A 15,205-nucleotide genomic window follows, 5' to 3' on the forward strand; every position below is an offset into this window, starting at 1 on the left:
GGGGCGGGGGACGCGGCAAAATTGTGTCTCCGCCCCCCCCTTTCTTGCCCACTCCCATTCGCCAGCCGTATCTACTCTCTAAAAAATTGAGGGGTTCGGGGAAAGGCGGGGGCCGCAGATCGAAGCTGGACCTGCAGTATCCCCCGCACCTAGAGGGCAACCATGGCCGAGGAGAGCTCCGATGTTCCCAGGGAGTTGATAGGTAAGATTCGCGCGGTTGCTCGTTTTCCATCTTCCTCTGCGTACGCCGCACCTCCATCTCCCTTCCCACCCCTGCTTCGCTCAGGTCGCACGAAGTCTCGGCTCCCCTGAGGGCGGAGTGGTGGTGGGCAGTGTCGCGGGAGGGCGCCGGGAAGTTTGTTCCCATCTGACCGCCTCGAGAGCCAGGTCGGGGGAGGGAAGGCGTCGGGGGAGGAATCGGGAGCCCCCCGAGGGGTCTCGGCTAGGAACCCCGGGCGCTTCCTTCCGCCCAGACGAGGGGCCCATGTTGGTGCTAGAAGGGGGCGGACTACCTAAGTCTTGAGAGTTCTGGAAGCGAGAAGAACCGGCTACAGCGCCCAACCCACCACTCCAAACTCGTGAAAGTCCGGGAAAGCCTATGAGAAGGACAGCTGGTGAGCGCACAGTAGGTTGTCTCCGGCATGTGTCAGGCACCCTCCAGAAAATGCCCCGCGGGAAGTGCCCCTCTGGCTTACAGAATTGGGGGGGGGGGGCAAGTCTGGTAAAAATGTCTGGGCCTGGCAAGGCGTGGCTTGGTGTAGCGAGCTGGGAAGGAAAGGGTTACGGGGCTGACGCAAACTCGAGCCAGGAAATTGAGAGTTAATGATAAAAGTCTTATTTTAATAATGATTAACCTACTGAGTCTCCCTGTCCTGGATCTCTTGGGGAACCCTGTGAAAGGTGACCCATTGTTCGAGTCCCTTAAGGTTTTATTGGGGGGGGGTGGATTTTAAGTCTTGGGGTTTAACTTAATCATCTGGAGGGTTAAAATGGCAGAGCTAACATAGGATGGGAGAGTGTTCTGAAAACGTAGGTTTGAAGCCTGTGTGTGTAACATATTATGTTGTAGCAAGGTATGTGTACCTGCGTGCTGATGTATTTTGAGCCCCAGTGACCTATATTCCCCACTGTACCATCCTTGGCTCCCTACACAGCCAATAACTCAGAAAGATGATGTTTAATTGGTGCTGACAACAAGAGGAAGTTGTAAGCCCATTCATCTCCATATGGGGAATTTGACCCTCTGTTGCTTATTTTAGTTTTAGCCATAATACTTGAGAGGAATTTGTGTGCCCTTCCATTAGTGACTGTTAACTCAGCAGGTTAAACTTGTTGTTAAGAAGCTGCTGCTAGGTTTGTATGAAATCCTCTCTTTGTTGAATTACAGACAAACCTCACCCTTTACCAGAATTTAGAGCATGAAGACACACACACACACACACACACACACACACACACACACACACACACACACACACACACACACACACACAACCATACTACTCCTGACAGGTTCTTCTCTCTCCCTAACCCTGGGGAGTCTGTTCCTGAGGTAAGTATTCACCTTGGATGGAGTGAGTGACCCATCCCATTCTGGGAGGCTGAGAGACCTTTCCAACACCCCACCGGAAGAGAAAGCAAACACCAAAGGCCCTGAAGATGCCTCCTGGGAGGGAGGTCCTGAGAAAGAGTTTAGGGAAGCCCTTGCTTGGCTGGTCAGCAGATCTGGGTGACTGAAGAGAGTGGCATATTTTAAATTTGTGTAGTGAGTTGTCCTTGAGTCTGATAATAAGAAGTTTATGTAATTAGACTCAGAGAAAGGGTGAAGGATGGCGTGGAAATAAGGTATCTGGTTTATGTTGATGGTTTTCCAAATAAATACTTTGGTATATTTTAAAAGTTGAGTTTGACCTTTTTCTTGAAATGTATTGTGTATTGCTCATCTCTTATTTCTCTTAACAGAGTGAGATGCTTTTGTGATATGACCAATATAATTTTTCTATGCTTTTCAATCATCAAGTTACTCTGGGATACGGGGAATTCTTGCACCTGCTTTCCTCTCCAATTTCAAGCGCTCACAAGAGTTCTTGTCTGATTGATTCAAAATGGTGACCGTGTGAAAACGTCAGTATATTCCCTTGAGCGAATCCCTTAAGGCATTTTAAAAATGTAGTGTGTATCTTTCTGATTATAAAAGTAATACAGGCTTTTTGTAGAAAAATTCCAAATGCAGAGAAGAATAGGAAGAATATATTTGTCACTCATAGTTACCTTTAATCTTTTGGTTTGTATTTTCTCAGTCTCTTTCTGTATGTTAAGTTCATTTCGGATGCCCATTTCTCACAATTCTTTCTTAGAGAGGGAAGGAGTTGCCCATACTTGTTTCAAGTTCTGATAAGATTGGAGCTGTGTGGAGAACTCCCAGTGCAGTGCCCCTACATGTTCCCTGACCCCCAAGGTTCTACTTCATTGCTGTTCTTTGAACGGGTTGTGCTTTCTCAGGGTTCCATGCTGTTCTCTGCATACAGTGCTCTCCTCTCCTGTCTTTACTCTTATCTAACTCAGTGGCACTACACTTTCATGAGTGTGTGTTTCCAACAAGAAAATTTTGATCATTCTTAGTAAACGTATATTTGGTAAACTGCATAACATATTTCATTTAATTTGAAACACACACTGTAAATAGAAGTAAAAATTCTGTTTTCTTCCTGCATCTTAATGGATTGTATTGTACACTTCACTTTGTAAACCAGTGGTCTGTTTCCTGTGCCTTCAAGATTGAGCTCAGGGATCCCCTCCTCCTCAAAATCTTCATGTGCTTCCTAATTCACACTCCTGTGTACTGTGTGCAGATTTGTTTCATGGCATCCCTCCATGGCCTCCGCTAGATTGGCCTCCTGTGAAAAGCTGGGATCATCTCTGCCTAGTACCTTGTGAAGTACCTGGCACACAGGCGGTATTTTGTTTGTTGACTATGTGGATAAACCAAAATGATTACAATACAGAATAAAGGGCTATGAGAGTGTAGAGGGAGGAGCTGTATTTTGGAGGATAAGTTAAATATAACCAAGAGGAGAATAGGGAAAGGGCATCCCAGGAAAGAGGATAATATGTTCAAGATCTCAGGGATTCAAAAGATGAACATGGTAGGGATAATTGGATCTTTAGGTATTTGCTGAGAAGTTAAGCTGAAAAAATGTGAGAGACCTTGAATGGCATGTTGTGAGGTTTGGGTTAATCCAAAAATGACTGCAACTTGTAGATCAGGAGTGAAGTGATCAGGTTCATGGTCTTGGAAGGGTCACTGTGGTTATGGAGCTCTTAGTGGGCTGATAGGTTAGAGGCCATCTCTCTTGGTAAGAGATTCTATGGCCCTTAATGCAGCCATGCTCAGGTGATCAGGAACTGTTTAGAAGGCAATTTTAGGAGATTGACTCCCTGAGAGAAAAGAGTTGGAGATAAGCAAGGTTTCTAGCTTCATTAGTGGCCAGAGGAGGAGATGGTGAGTTTGCTTCAGGATGTGTTCAGTTTGGAGTACTCATGGGAGTTCTAGGAAGACTTACCCACCACCATCTGAATTTTCAAGTCTCTCTCCAAATTTCTTTTCCATTGCCTTTGATTACTTTTTTGGGGTATTGTACCAGAATGATTTTGGTAGGACACATGCCTGGAAGTGACCTTGTCTGGCTAAATCATTTGATCTAGTTCTGGTTCTTTGCCATGTTCCTCAGATACCATGTTAAGGCACTCATAGACAATGCTAATATTTGTACGGCAATGTGGTGAATCCAGAGCCTGTGGGAGACCAAGGGCTGAGGGAGTTTATGAATTTCTATTTTACTTACAGTGCCCTACATTGCTGTGTTGTTGTTTTTCCTTGTGTTTGTATCCTTTTTTCCAAGCAAGATTGTCAAGCAAGGCTGGTATTATGGTATTACATCATATGCTTTTTTTTTTTTTGGAACCTGTGTCTCACCCTGTCACCCAGGCTGGAGTGCAGTGGCATGAATATGGCTCACCACAGTCTTGACCTCCTGAGCTCTGATGATCCTTCTGCCTCAGCTTCCTGAGTAGCTGGGACTACACTACTGTACAGCCATCATGCCTGGCTAGTTAAAAACATTTTTTTTTTGTAAAGACAAGGCCACCCTATGTTCCCTTAGGCTGGTCTTGGACTCCTGGGCTCAAGCAATCCTCTCTTCTCAGCCTCCCAAAGTGCTGGAGTTAAAAGCATGAGCCTCCCATCTGAGTACACAGTACAAGGCACATAGAAGGTGTTTATTACGTACTTGATGGCTGATAACTATCAGGCTTGTTCAAACAAGCATATATATAAATATAAATATACATATATAAAAATATATATAAATATAAATATATATAAATATAAATATATATAAATATAGATATATAAATATAGATATATATAAATATAAATATAAATATATATATATAAAAGACAAGCAACAAAAATAAAATCAACCAAATATAGAGCAACCAAATGCTCTTTTCTCCTTACTTTTTTTCTTATTAATAAAAGAATATAATGAAACGATTCTCTTCTTTCAGAAAGCATAAAGGATGTTATTGGCAGAAAGATAAAAATTTCAGTGAAGAAGAAAGTAAAGTTGGAAGTTAAGGGCGACAAAGTTGAAAACAAAGTGCTGGTAAGTATTATTGTTTTTATTAAAATGTTTGAAAGTGAAACTGTCTTGTTGCCATCGTTTTGATGGGTTCCTTAATTTTCATGCAGCACTAGTTCTGTGTTTTATATTTTGTTCAAAATTTGTGATGACCATTTTGTCTTAGATTACTTGGAACATTTGTCAGAAGTAAAAAAACAGCAATTTAAATTTTAGAGAGTAAAGGTTTTAAAAGTATATTTCTCAAAGTATTTAGGTCATCTCCTGGAGACTTTTCATATTATTCAAAGTTTGATGTTCAATGGAGCTTATTTATATGATTTTAAGGTCTTATAGAGGAGTCTAAAAAATTCATCTTACATTGATTTAATTGTTTAATTAAAATTTTTCAGTGTTATATCCGAGTCTGTCTTAGGGATGATGATCTGAGAAGGTGAACAAAGCATCAGCCATATTGTGTTTTGAAGGGAAATGCCAACTGGAAGTAGTAACTGCTAGTGTTGCCATTGGACTTGGGTTTTTTTCTGGTTTGTGAGAGAGTTGCTGGGGGTTGGGGGATTAGGCCCTCCTGGGCAAAAGTTCTCAGAGAGTCATCAGTGACTGAGTTGTACCTTTAGAGAGGTGAAAAGCCTTTTGTGGTTTTCTAGGTTGAGATTGTGGCAAACCTATATTTAAGCTTAGGTGGAGAGACTATTTTGTTGAAGAGAATATTCTGTGTAACTTTTTATCATGGAAATTGTCAAACTTATGCAAAACATAGAGAATATAGTATATTGAATCCTGTGTACTTTTTATCCCAACTTCAACCATTTTTGACATTTTTCCAGTATAGTTTTATCTATTTCCTTCACAGTTTTTTCCCCCTGGTGTATTTTAGAACAACTCCCAAGCGTATGTTATTGAAAGAAAATGTTTTTAATGTTTCATTTCTTCAGTTGAAGTTGCCACTGAATTTGATGTGTGTTTCTGATAACGTCTGTCTTCAGAATCTTCTAGAATATCTAACCCCAAGATATATGACTGTCTTTTCTTGTAGATATAAGTAAGGATTATGCTGTTGATGGATGACTTCTATTTCTCTGCTGTCTGTGTCTGAACTGGCAAAGTTTGAGTGATTTTTGAGCACACAATTTGAGCACACAAAGTGTGCTCATGTAAACTGCATGATTAAAGTTATCGATAGCAGAAATGATTGCTGCCATTGTTCTGTTTTATTTAGCTTTAATAAAGAGTACATTTCCTTAAATTATGTTTTTCTTAAGCTGTCAACTATAGTATTCTGTTATTTTTTGGATGTGGAAGTGTAGAGAGAAGAAATATTGTTTCTGTCACTTGCTGTTTTAAATGTTTAAAGTAAAATTTTAGTTATGTAAGTAAAATTTTAACTATGTAGTAACTTTACAGGTTGAGTCCACCTCTCTACAACTTAAGTATTAAGTAGTTGTTGCTACAACAGTCTACACAATGGTACTTGCTATTATTTGGTATGGACACTATTCATTATATTAAAAATAAACCATGTCATGAATAGTTTGTGATGTTGAAATTTCAAAGACAAATTAAAATGTCCAGTGTAAAATTAGCATTATTTAAAAATAGTTATGATTAGTACTTACTATTAACTTTTTTTTGGCTTATCTTAATATCAGCTGGAGTTGATTTAAGTTGTAACCAAATTATAAATGTATTTGAGTTTAAGCATTTATCTCTTCAAATCTGGAATCTAAGCAGTTTCTAGGAGCTTGGTCTAAACTTGTTATGACTGTTACTTACTTGCATAGGCAGGAATTATCAATAGAAATACTCAAGGTCTAGCTTTCTCTGATAGGCTTCAAGTTTGAACAAGGATATCTTTTTTTTTTTTTGAGTTGGAGTCTCACTCTGTCGCCCAGACTGAAGTGCAGTGGCCGCTCCCGGCCACCGCAGCCTCGACCTGCTGGGTTCCGGTGATCCTTCCGCCTCAGCCTTCCGAGTAGCCGGAATTACAGGCATGCGCTACCACACCCAGCTGATTTTTTGATTTATTGTAGAGATGAGGTCTCGCCAAGTTACCCATACGGGTCTCCATCCCGCGGGCTCAGGCAATCCCCTCATCTCAGCCTCCCAAAGGTGCGGGATTACAGGCTGAGCTACCGAGCCCGGCTTGAGCAAGGATATCTATGATGTCACCATCACATTGTGGATTTTGGAGTTTTAGAGAATTTAATTACTTAATCAGTTGTCAGTCTACAAAAATGGATTATAAATGAGGCTTAATACCTTTAGTCCACTTTATTTTTGAGTTGTACTTCTGTTCTTCTTCCTCACTGCCCACTGTAAGCTCCTTTCCTTCTTATAAAGGAGTGTGTTATGTGTTACTTGGTTCTTTCTTTTTGCACTTTGAGACTTTATTTTACTTCTACCTTATCTTTTGCAGAGGGTTTTTCTTCATCTTCTTTCTCATGATCATAGTAGCTAATGTTTTTTTTTTTTTGAGTTGGAATCTCACTCTGTTGCCCGGCTGGAGTGCAGTAGCATGCTCATGGTTACCCCAGCGTCGACCTGATGGGCTCCTGTGATCCTTCTGCCTCAGCCTTCCAAGTAGGCAGAACTACAGGGTGTGCCCTACCACACCCAGCTAATATTTTGATTTATTATAGAGATGAGGTCTTACCAAGTTGCCAAGCTGTTCTTGAACCCGTGGGCTCAGGCAGTTGTCTCACCTTGGCCTCCCAAAGTGCTGGGATTATAGGCCACCATGCCTGGCCTTAATAGCTAATATTTTTAAAGACTAGTCAAATAAAGCAATTGGAATGGAGAAGGAACAAGGAAACCTGTAACTGGTTGTGATCAATTAGTTGTAAACAGCACTGTACTCAGACTAGTAATGATCATAGTAGCTAATATTTATTGAACACTGAGCAAGTGCTAGAGAGACTGTGCTGAGTACTTTATTATGCATTATCTTATTCCATCCCCATCACAGTCCTATGAGGTAGTCACTTTTTATGTCTTCATTTTACAGATGAAGAAATTGAGATTTGGAGAGGCTAAAGCAAATGACTTCAGGGCATTCAACTAGTTAATGGCAGAATTGGGATTTGAACCCAGATCTGCCTCACTCAGACCCTATCTGCTTTGCCATTATACTAAAAATAAAAAGAAAACAGCCTTTGCCTTATTGTTTAGTGATTGCTGACTCAAATAATGATGGGGGGATTTGTACTTTAGAAGGACGAATACTCCCTGTCTTATTTATTGATTTATATATTCAATTGTTTGTGTTTATTGAGCACCTGCTGTGTGTCAAGTACACAGTATGCACAAGATGGATATAGTCTCTGACTTAAGGGGATTCTGAGTTTATAGTATAGTTGGTGAGGTAAACATATAGCCAGGCCAGCCAGTGGTTTGAGATTGTTGTATGAGTGGATACATGGGGACTTTAAGAGCACAGAGGAGGAACTTCAGACTTATCCCTGAGGGTCAGGGAAGATGTCCAGAAGAAAGAGAAGGCTAACTAAGCTGATATTCAGTGGATGAGTAGGAGCTAGCCAAGGAGGAGAGTGGAGGCATGTTCTGGACAAAGGGAACAGGATCTTGCAGGAACCCCGAGAGAGCTTAGCGTGTTAGAGAAACATACTATAAGTAAGCTGGGGCAGGGAGTATAAGGTGGAGAATAGTCAGACATAATGCCCGACTCCTTTTTTTGCAGTTGGGATATCAGGTGAAAGTTGGGACTGGTTAAACAGGTCTCTTCTTGCCACCTGTTTCTAATTACCTTCACATAAACTCTATTCTACTGTTGGAAGACCATAGAGCTCTGTGGTTAAGGGCTCAGAATTTACAGTCACACCTGGTTCACGCTGCTGCTCAGCAACTTTATAACAATATTAAGAATCAATTCTTTCTTCTAATGAAACAGGTGCTACAACAGTATTTGTGTCTGGTTGCTTTGAAGATTAGGTGGAATATGTTTAAATACTGGTTAGTACAATGCCTGCATGTGGCACATATGCAACAAATGATAAAGAAAGAGGCACTAAGGGGTCTTGCATTCTATTTTATCAGTGGTATAGACATTGTCAATCCTGAAGCCCGAGTATCCACTCCCTCTATTGAGGGATTGAGATCAGTTTACTGTAAGGCCATAGTTTCATATTCATCGTTTCTAACACCTTATTAACAGAGAGGGCAAAGACTAGATCCCAAATTCCTAAGGTATGCTTTGGTCAAATGAAATCAGAAATGCTAGATGTTCTGGAGGAAGAGTGTTCTGTGCTCTAATAAATTTGGCATTTAGGGTGAGTGTTAAAGGTAAATCAGTTTATTGTATGGCTTTTTAGAGCCACTGATATACCTCTGTGCATTGTACATTTCTAAGAATCGGGTAACATGTGCTGTCTTTTTCAAACTTATTTGGCCCTAATGACCATAGACTGGAAAACTGAAACAGGCCAGACCTGGTGTTGCTTGGGGCAGTAAAGGAAAAATAGAACAGGCTCGAATAGGTTATCATCAGGAGTGCTTTCCTGGGGAACAGTCCTTTAGCTCTTTTTCTTTCTTTTCTTTTTTCTTATCTAAGTGTGAGCAATTCTGTTGTGGGCCATACTGGCATTACACATCATCTGTTGCTGTAATACCTTTCGCTATTGTCTTTAGAGAATGTCATTAGAAGGTGATTCTGTGTTTTCTAGAATCACGTTCTCTTCTTCCATTTGCGAATTGAATCTTCACTCAATTTTTATAGTACTTGGACTTTTTAAAAATGCTTTTTAATTTATGTAGTTTTTAAAATTAAACTTTTCAATTTTAGGTAAATGTAGATGTAAATGCTGTTATAATATAATACAGAGAGGTCCCCTTGTAACCTTTATCTAGTTCTCTATTTTAAAAAATTATAATATAACATCACAACCAGGATACTGAGAATGATTGCTACTGTAAAATGCAGGAGATTTCCATCACCACAAGGATCCCTTACAGTGCCCTTTTATAACCTTACCCAGCTACCTCCCTCTTCTCTGCCCCTAGTGTTACTAATATGTTCTCCATTTTAATAATTTTGTCATTTCAGGAGTGTTCTCTAAGTATAGTCATGCAATATATGCGTTTTTGGGATTGACTTTTTTCACTTAGGATAATTCCCTGTCATCCAGGTGGTTGTATCGGTTGTTTCCTTTTTAGCTAAGGAGTATTCCATGTTACCGATGTTCCACAGTTTGTTTACCTATTCACCCATTGGTGGACATCTGGGTTGTTTCCAGTTTTTGGCTATTAGGAATAAAACTGATATAAAGGTTTGTGTACAGATTTTTGCGTGAACGTATGTCTTCATTTTTCTGTGGTAAATGCCAAAGAGTGCACTTGCCGGTTTGCACAGTAATTGCATATTTAGTTTTATGAGAAACTGGCCTACTACTTCCCAGAGTAGCTGTACCAATATATGGTCCTACCAAATGTATGAGTAATCCAGTTTCTTTAAATCCTTGGCAGCATTTGGCATTGTCTGGATTTCTTTTTTTTTTTGAGAACTAATGATTGAAAGGAAAATAATGTCAGGAGACAGCAAGGACTCTGGTGACCTCTTCCCACTCATACTTCTGTTGGTTGTCTGCAGGAGAGGAGTGGCACTCCTCTCTTTCCAGGATGATGGCTCGGAAGTGTGTGGAAGGTCCACTCCAGGTCTCAGCTTTTGTTTTTCTGTTTGATTTTGGTATTTGGGTTATATCATCCTTGCTAATCTCTTGTTCATCCATACTCCTCACAAAATTGGTCAGAAGCAGGACTTCCTTTTTTTTTTTTTGAGTTGGAGTCTCACTCTGTCACCCAGGTTGTAGTGTAGTGGCACGCTCACAGTCACCCCAGCGTCGACCTGGTGGGCTCTGGCCATCCTTCCGTTTCAGCCTTTCAAGTAACCGAAACTATAGACGCGTCCTACCACGCCCGGCTAATTTTTGATTTATTGTAGAGATGAGGTCTCGCCACGCTGCCCAGGCTGGTCTCGCACCTGTGGGCTCAGGCAATTGACTCGCCTCAGCTTCCCACAATGAAGGGATTACAGGCTAAGCCACCGAGCCTGGCCAGGACTTCCTTTCTAACTGGACTGAGCAAGTAGGGGAAGTGGCATGTAAGTTTAACCATTTTTGGTGCATTCACCTATTCACTTTAAAACTATCCATTCATTTTGTTTTTAAAAGTTAATTTGAAATCTCTTTAATATATCTGAAATCTCTTTTGTATGTCTTTTGTTTATTTATGCCTTTTGAGCATCCTAATCAGGCTTGATTGGGATGATTATAAGTTTACTTTAAAAATGTTGAAAAACTCAAGTCTGTAATCCCAGCACTTTGGGGGCTGAGGAGAGAGGATTGCCTGAGCCTGTGGGTTTGCAAACAGCCCAGGCAACTTGGAGAGACCTCATTTCTACAATAAATCAAAAAATTAGCCGGGCATGGTAGCGCACACCTGTAGTTCTAGCAACTTGTAAAGCTCAGGTGGAAGAATCACCTGAGGTTGACACTGGGGTGGCCATGAGTGTGCCACTGCACTCCAGCCTGGGTGACAGAGGGAGACTCTAAAAAAAAAAATGTTGAAAAGTATAGGGATATTATTTTGAATAACATGTGTCCCTAAAATATATTGGTGGCAGTGCTGTCTTTCATTAGTTCAAAATTTAAATTCTACTCCTACCTGTTTATTTGAAAAAAAAAATTAAAAAGGAATTGCTTATATAAAAGTTTTATAAGCATTTTTCCTACTTAATCAGTCATGAATTATTGTAAACCTCAGGTATTCTCCAACATGGAAACCATTGTTCTTTTCCTCTAGGCCATGTTTATTTTACGTGGCCAGTCTGTCCAGTGTTTTTTTCTGGTTCCCCAGAAAACTTGATTCAGCAGCATGACCTGTGCCATATTCACTTATCAGACAAATATCCATTTGGAATTTGTGCTGTGTAGCTTCCTTAGGCAACGTCAGCCTGGGCCATTGGTTTTCTGACTTTGAAAAAAAAAATTCAGTAGGATCCTTTTAAAACACATACTTTTTTCATGGAATCCATAAAGTAGTGATAGTTTAAGAGTATATTTTGGAGGTTCATTGTTAAACCTATAATAGAGTAAACTTAATCACTCTTAATCCTTTTAAGTGATACTGTTTTGACAAACACAAGTTAGAAATTAAGGGGGAGATTGGATTTTGTTCTGGTTGCTTGGAATAGAGAGACTCCCTATTCACCAGTTAAAGCAGTACAGTATCACAGGTTTAAAATAGCTAGTCTTGCAATCTCAGTATGCTTTCCAAGTAAGTAGAGGTGGCAGGAGAAGCTTTATTCTGAGTTCTGCACAGAAGTGGGTTATCCAGGCAGTGCAGCATACCTCATAGTTGATCTCTCTGATATGTTAAATTTGGTGTAACACATCTGAGTGTGTGTGTTGGTGTTTTTTCCCAGTAGTTAAAATAGATGAAAGACTGATATTCATATCAAATGTTTGTAGACTGCAATGTCTTCTGAAGAATGTTGTTGGAAAATCATTATTGTAGGTCTCTGGGTTTACATCGCTCTATGACAGGCTCTTGTACCAGTTGTCGGGTAATTTGAACAGTTCCCTTTGTGGTACCATTAGGAGTCTCAACTTTTAAGGATCACTTACAATTCTGTGCATAGGTGATTTTCAAAGCACCTGGGTGAAGTTACATGGCTCTAGAAAACTGAGCTTTAGAAAACAGGAACAGCATTGAAACGATCTTTGGATGTAAGTTAACAGAGAGCGTGCATTGTTGCCAAGGATCCTGCCAAAAATTCTGGGAAATTCGAAATGAAGGAATCCATATTTGAGTGATTCAGAATTTATATGAACTCAAAACTGGAGTCAGCTCCCACCTATTTTCATTGATCTCTGGATAGGGGGTGGGAGCAAGCTCTGGCCCTGGGCATACATTTCCAGGAGGCAGTGCTGGCCCACTTGAACTTGTTACCTGAGCTGCATTTACATTCTATTCTCTCCTCATCTGCAACTGCCCCAGTTTCTTCTGTAGTTTGGATAGGCGAGTCAAATGACCTTGGGCAAGAAAGCTGTTGAACATATACCAGGCTTGGTGTAACTTTTCATTGTTCTTAAAAAGATATTCTTTTTCAAGTCTCTGGGATTTAGCCACCCTGGGATTAGGGCATTTAAGTACACCCTGGAGAGGAAAGGGGAGACAGTGAGGAGAGGGAGTAGGAGAATATGAAAGGGACATTGTGAAGATTGAGGGGCCAGGAAACCTAATCAAAATATGGAATGAATAGGGAGAGCTCTTTTTTTCAAATAATTACAGAGAAAATAAAGCAGCAAGACTTTAGTAAAAAGTTAGTGTAATACCTTTGGGTTTCATTTTATGTTGTTTGTTTGTTTATTTATTTATTTTTTGAGTTGGAGTCTCACTCTGTCATCCAGGCTGAAGTGCAGTGGCACACTTACAGCCACTGTAGCCTCGAACTGCTGGGCTCAGGCGATCCCTCTGCTTCAGCCTTCCAAGTAGCTGGAACTACAAGTGTGTGCCACCATGCCCGGTTAATTTTTTGATTTATTGTAGAGATGAGGTCTTGTCAAGTTGCCCAGGGTGGTCTCGAACCCCTGGATTCAGCTGTCCTCTTGCCTCTGCCTCTCAAAGTACTAGGATTACAGGCATGAGCCACTATGCCTGGACATTTTATATTGCTAAAGTAAATTAGAAAATGCAACAAAAATTTGGTGGACAGATTTTTTTCACCTCCCTAACTATCCTCTCCTTTCTAAAATGCCTTTTGTTTTTTTAAAAATAAAATACCATAATTTTAATTGGCATATATGGGGAATACTGTTGTCTGCATCTTTGTTACTGTGCTCTATTGTGCTCACCCCACCCCCCATCACTTTCTCCAACTCTTTGAGGAAAGAGGTAAAGTAAAGAGGGAAAGAAGGATGCTTGGGGTGTCTGTGAATTAGCAGTAAGTAGAACAGTTTATTCACATTCACCCACTGGGTTCTTTTCCTCCTCTCTGTTTCTTGGGTAAAAGTTCAGTTGATGAACTTTGGCCAGCAGGTGTCTTGGGTTCTTTAGATATGGGTAGATGCATACGGGGCGTTCTCTTAGAAGTAGAAAGCAGGCATGTATACACTTATAGTATCTCCAGCCTTTGTCAAGAAAAATGTGCCTAATCTCTGTTAAGGAGACAGATATGTCTATTTCTGCAGAACCCTGGGCCTTGGGGGGGGCGCTCAGGATATTTTTACGGACATTGACTGGAGTTAGTAGGTGTATCCTCCAAACAGAACTTGGTGTGAACAGATTGACTTAAGCAAACTTTGGGGAAATTTATTCAGACTTGCCCTCATTGATTGCTGTCCAGAAGATCTTGGGGACTGGCGGACTCTTGGCAGCCATCTAACCATGTATCCTAACCAAGGAGAAGTTTCTTCTATAGCACCTCTGATAGCTAGGAATCCACATTTTGCTTCACTAGTTTGAGAGATGAGAAAAGCAAGAGTCTTAGAAAGTTCTTTCTTAGTTTGGGCTGGGATCTGCTTCTCAATAACTTGTCTCCAGTTTTTCTAGCACAGTCTACCAGAACATCACAGAACAGTTGTTCTCCCTCCTACCTTTGAGTGTGACTGAAGTATTTGAAGGAAGCTGTCATGTAGTCTTAAAGTCCTTAGTCTAAATATGCTCACTTCCTAGATCCTCATTCCTTGGAGAATATTATTTTCAGACTTTTCACTATTCTGGTCACCTTGCTTTGGAATCACTCTACTTTAGCCATGAGCCTTTTAAACTGTAGGTGTACGGGATCACACATGTTTGGCAAACACTCTTGAACTAAATTAAGCAGACTTTCTCAGAATCTGAAGATTGTGCCTCTTGAAGGGATTGTGGAGTGTGTGGTATCACAGGAAGGAGGTATGGAGTGCATGGCATCAGATAATTGGTGTTCCTCCAGCCAGTGTGGGAAATGTCAATGTAGGTGGTCTGTCTGGTAAATAATACTGGTTACACATTGCTCAGGCATTGAAAATATTTTGTTATTATTATTATTATTTTGAGTTGGAGTCTCACTCTGTCATCCAGGCTGGAGTGCAGTGGCTCACTCATGTCCACTGCAGCCTCTACCTGCTGGGCTCAGGTGATTCTTCCACCTCGCCTTCCAAGTAGCTGGAACTACAGGCAGGTGCTACCACACCAGGCTAATTTGTTATTATTATTATTATTATTATTTGAGTTGGAGTCTCACTCTATCACCCAGACTGGAGTGCACTGGCCACTCCCGGCCACTGCAGCCTTGACCTGCTGGGCTCTGGCGATCCTTTCACCTCAGCCTTCCAAGTAGCTGGAACTACAGGCACGCGCTACCACACCCAGCTAATTTTTGGATTTATTGTAGAGATGAGGTCTTGCCAAGTTGCCCTGGCGGGTCTCGAACCTGCGTGCTCAGGCAATCCACTCACCTCAGCCTCCCAAAGCGCGGGATTACAGGCTGAGCCACCGAACTCGGCTTATTACTATTTTTAATTATGGAAGTATCCATGACATTTTCATCACCAAAACAAATTATAAAACAC

The 15,205-nt window shown here is 40.8% G+C and overlaps 1 protein-coding gene across 3 annotated transcripts in view; it reads left to right on the forward strand.

Annotated features, from left to right (window-relative positions):
- Positions 1-15,205, forward strand: part of CARMIL1 (capping protein regulator and myosin 1 linker 1) — a 361,962-nt gene continuing 346,757 nt past the window's right edge. For 2 of the 3 annotated variants that reach the window (XM_008055062.2, XM_021710921.1), the window contains exons 1-2: positions 1-202; positions 4,570-4,667. In XM_008055062.2, the coding sequence (XP_008053253.2) occupies positions 163-202; positions 4,570-4,667 (138 nt within the window). In that variant the 5' untranslated portion in view covers positions 1-162. The remainder of the gene's footprint in view (positions 203-4,569; positions 4,668-15,205) is intronic. The other variant, XM_021710920.1, reaches the window with a different exon arrangement.

Source organism: Carlito syrichta, unplaced genomic scaffold (genome assembly GCF_000164805.1).
Source record: "Carlito syrichta isolate Samal-C Ts95f unplaced genomic scaffold, Tarsius_syrichta-2.0.1 Scaffold301645, whole genome shotgun sequence".
NCBI classification, from domain to species: domain Eukaryota; kingdom Metazoa; phylum Chordata; class Mammalia; order Primates; family Tarsiidae; genus Carlito; species Carlito syrichta.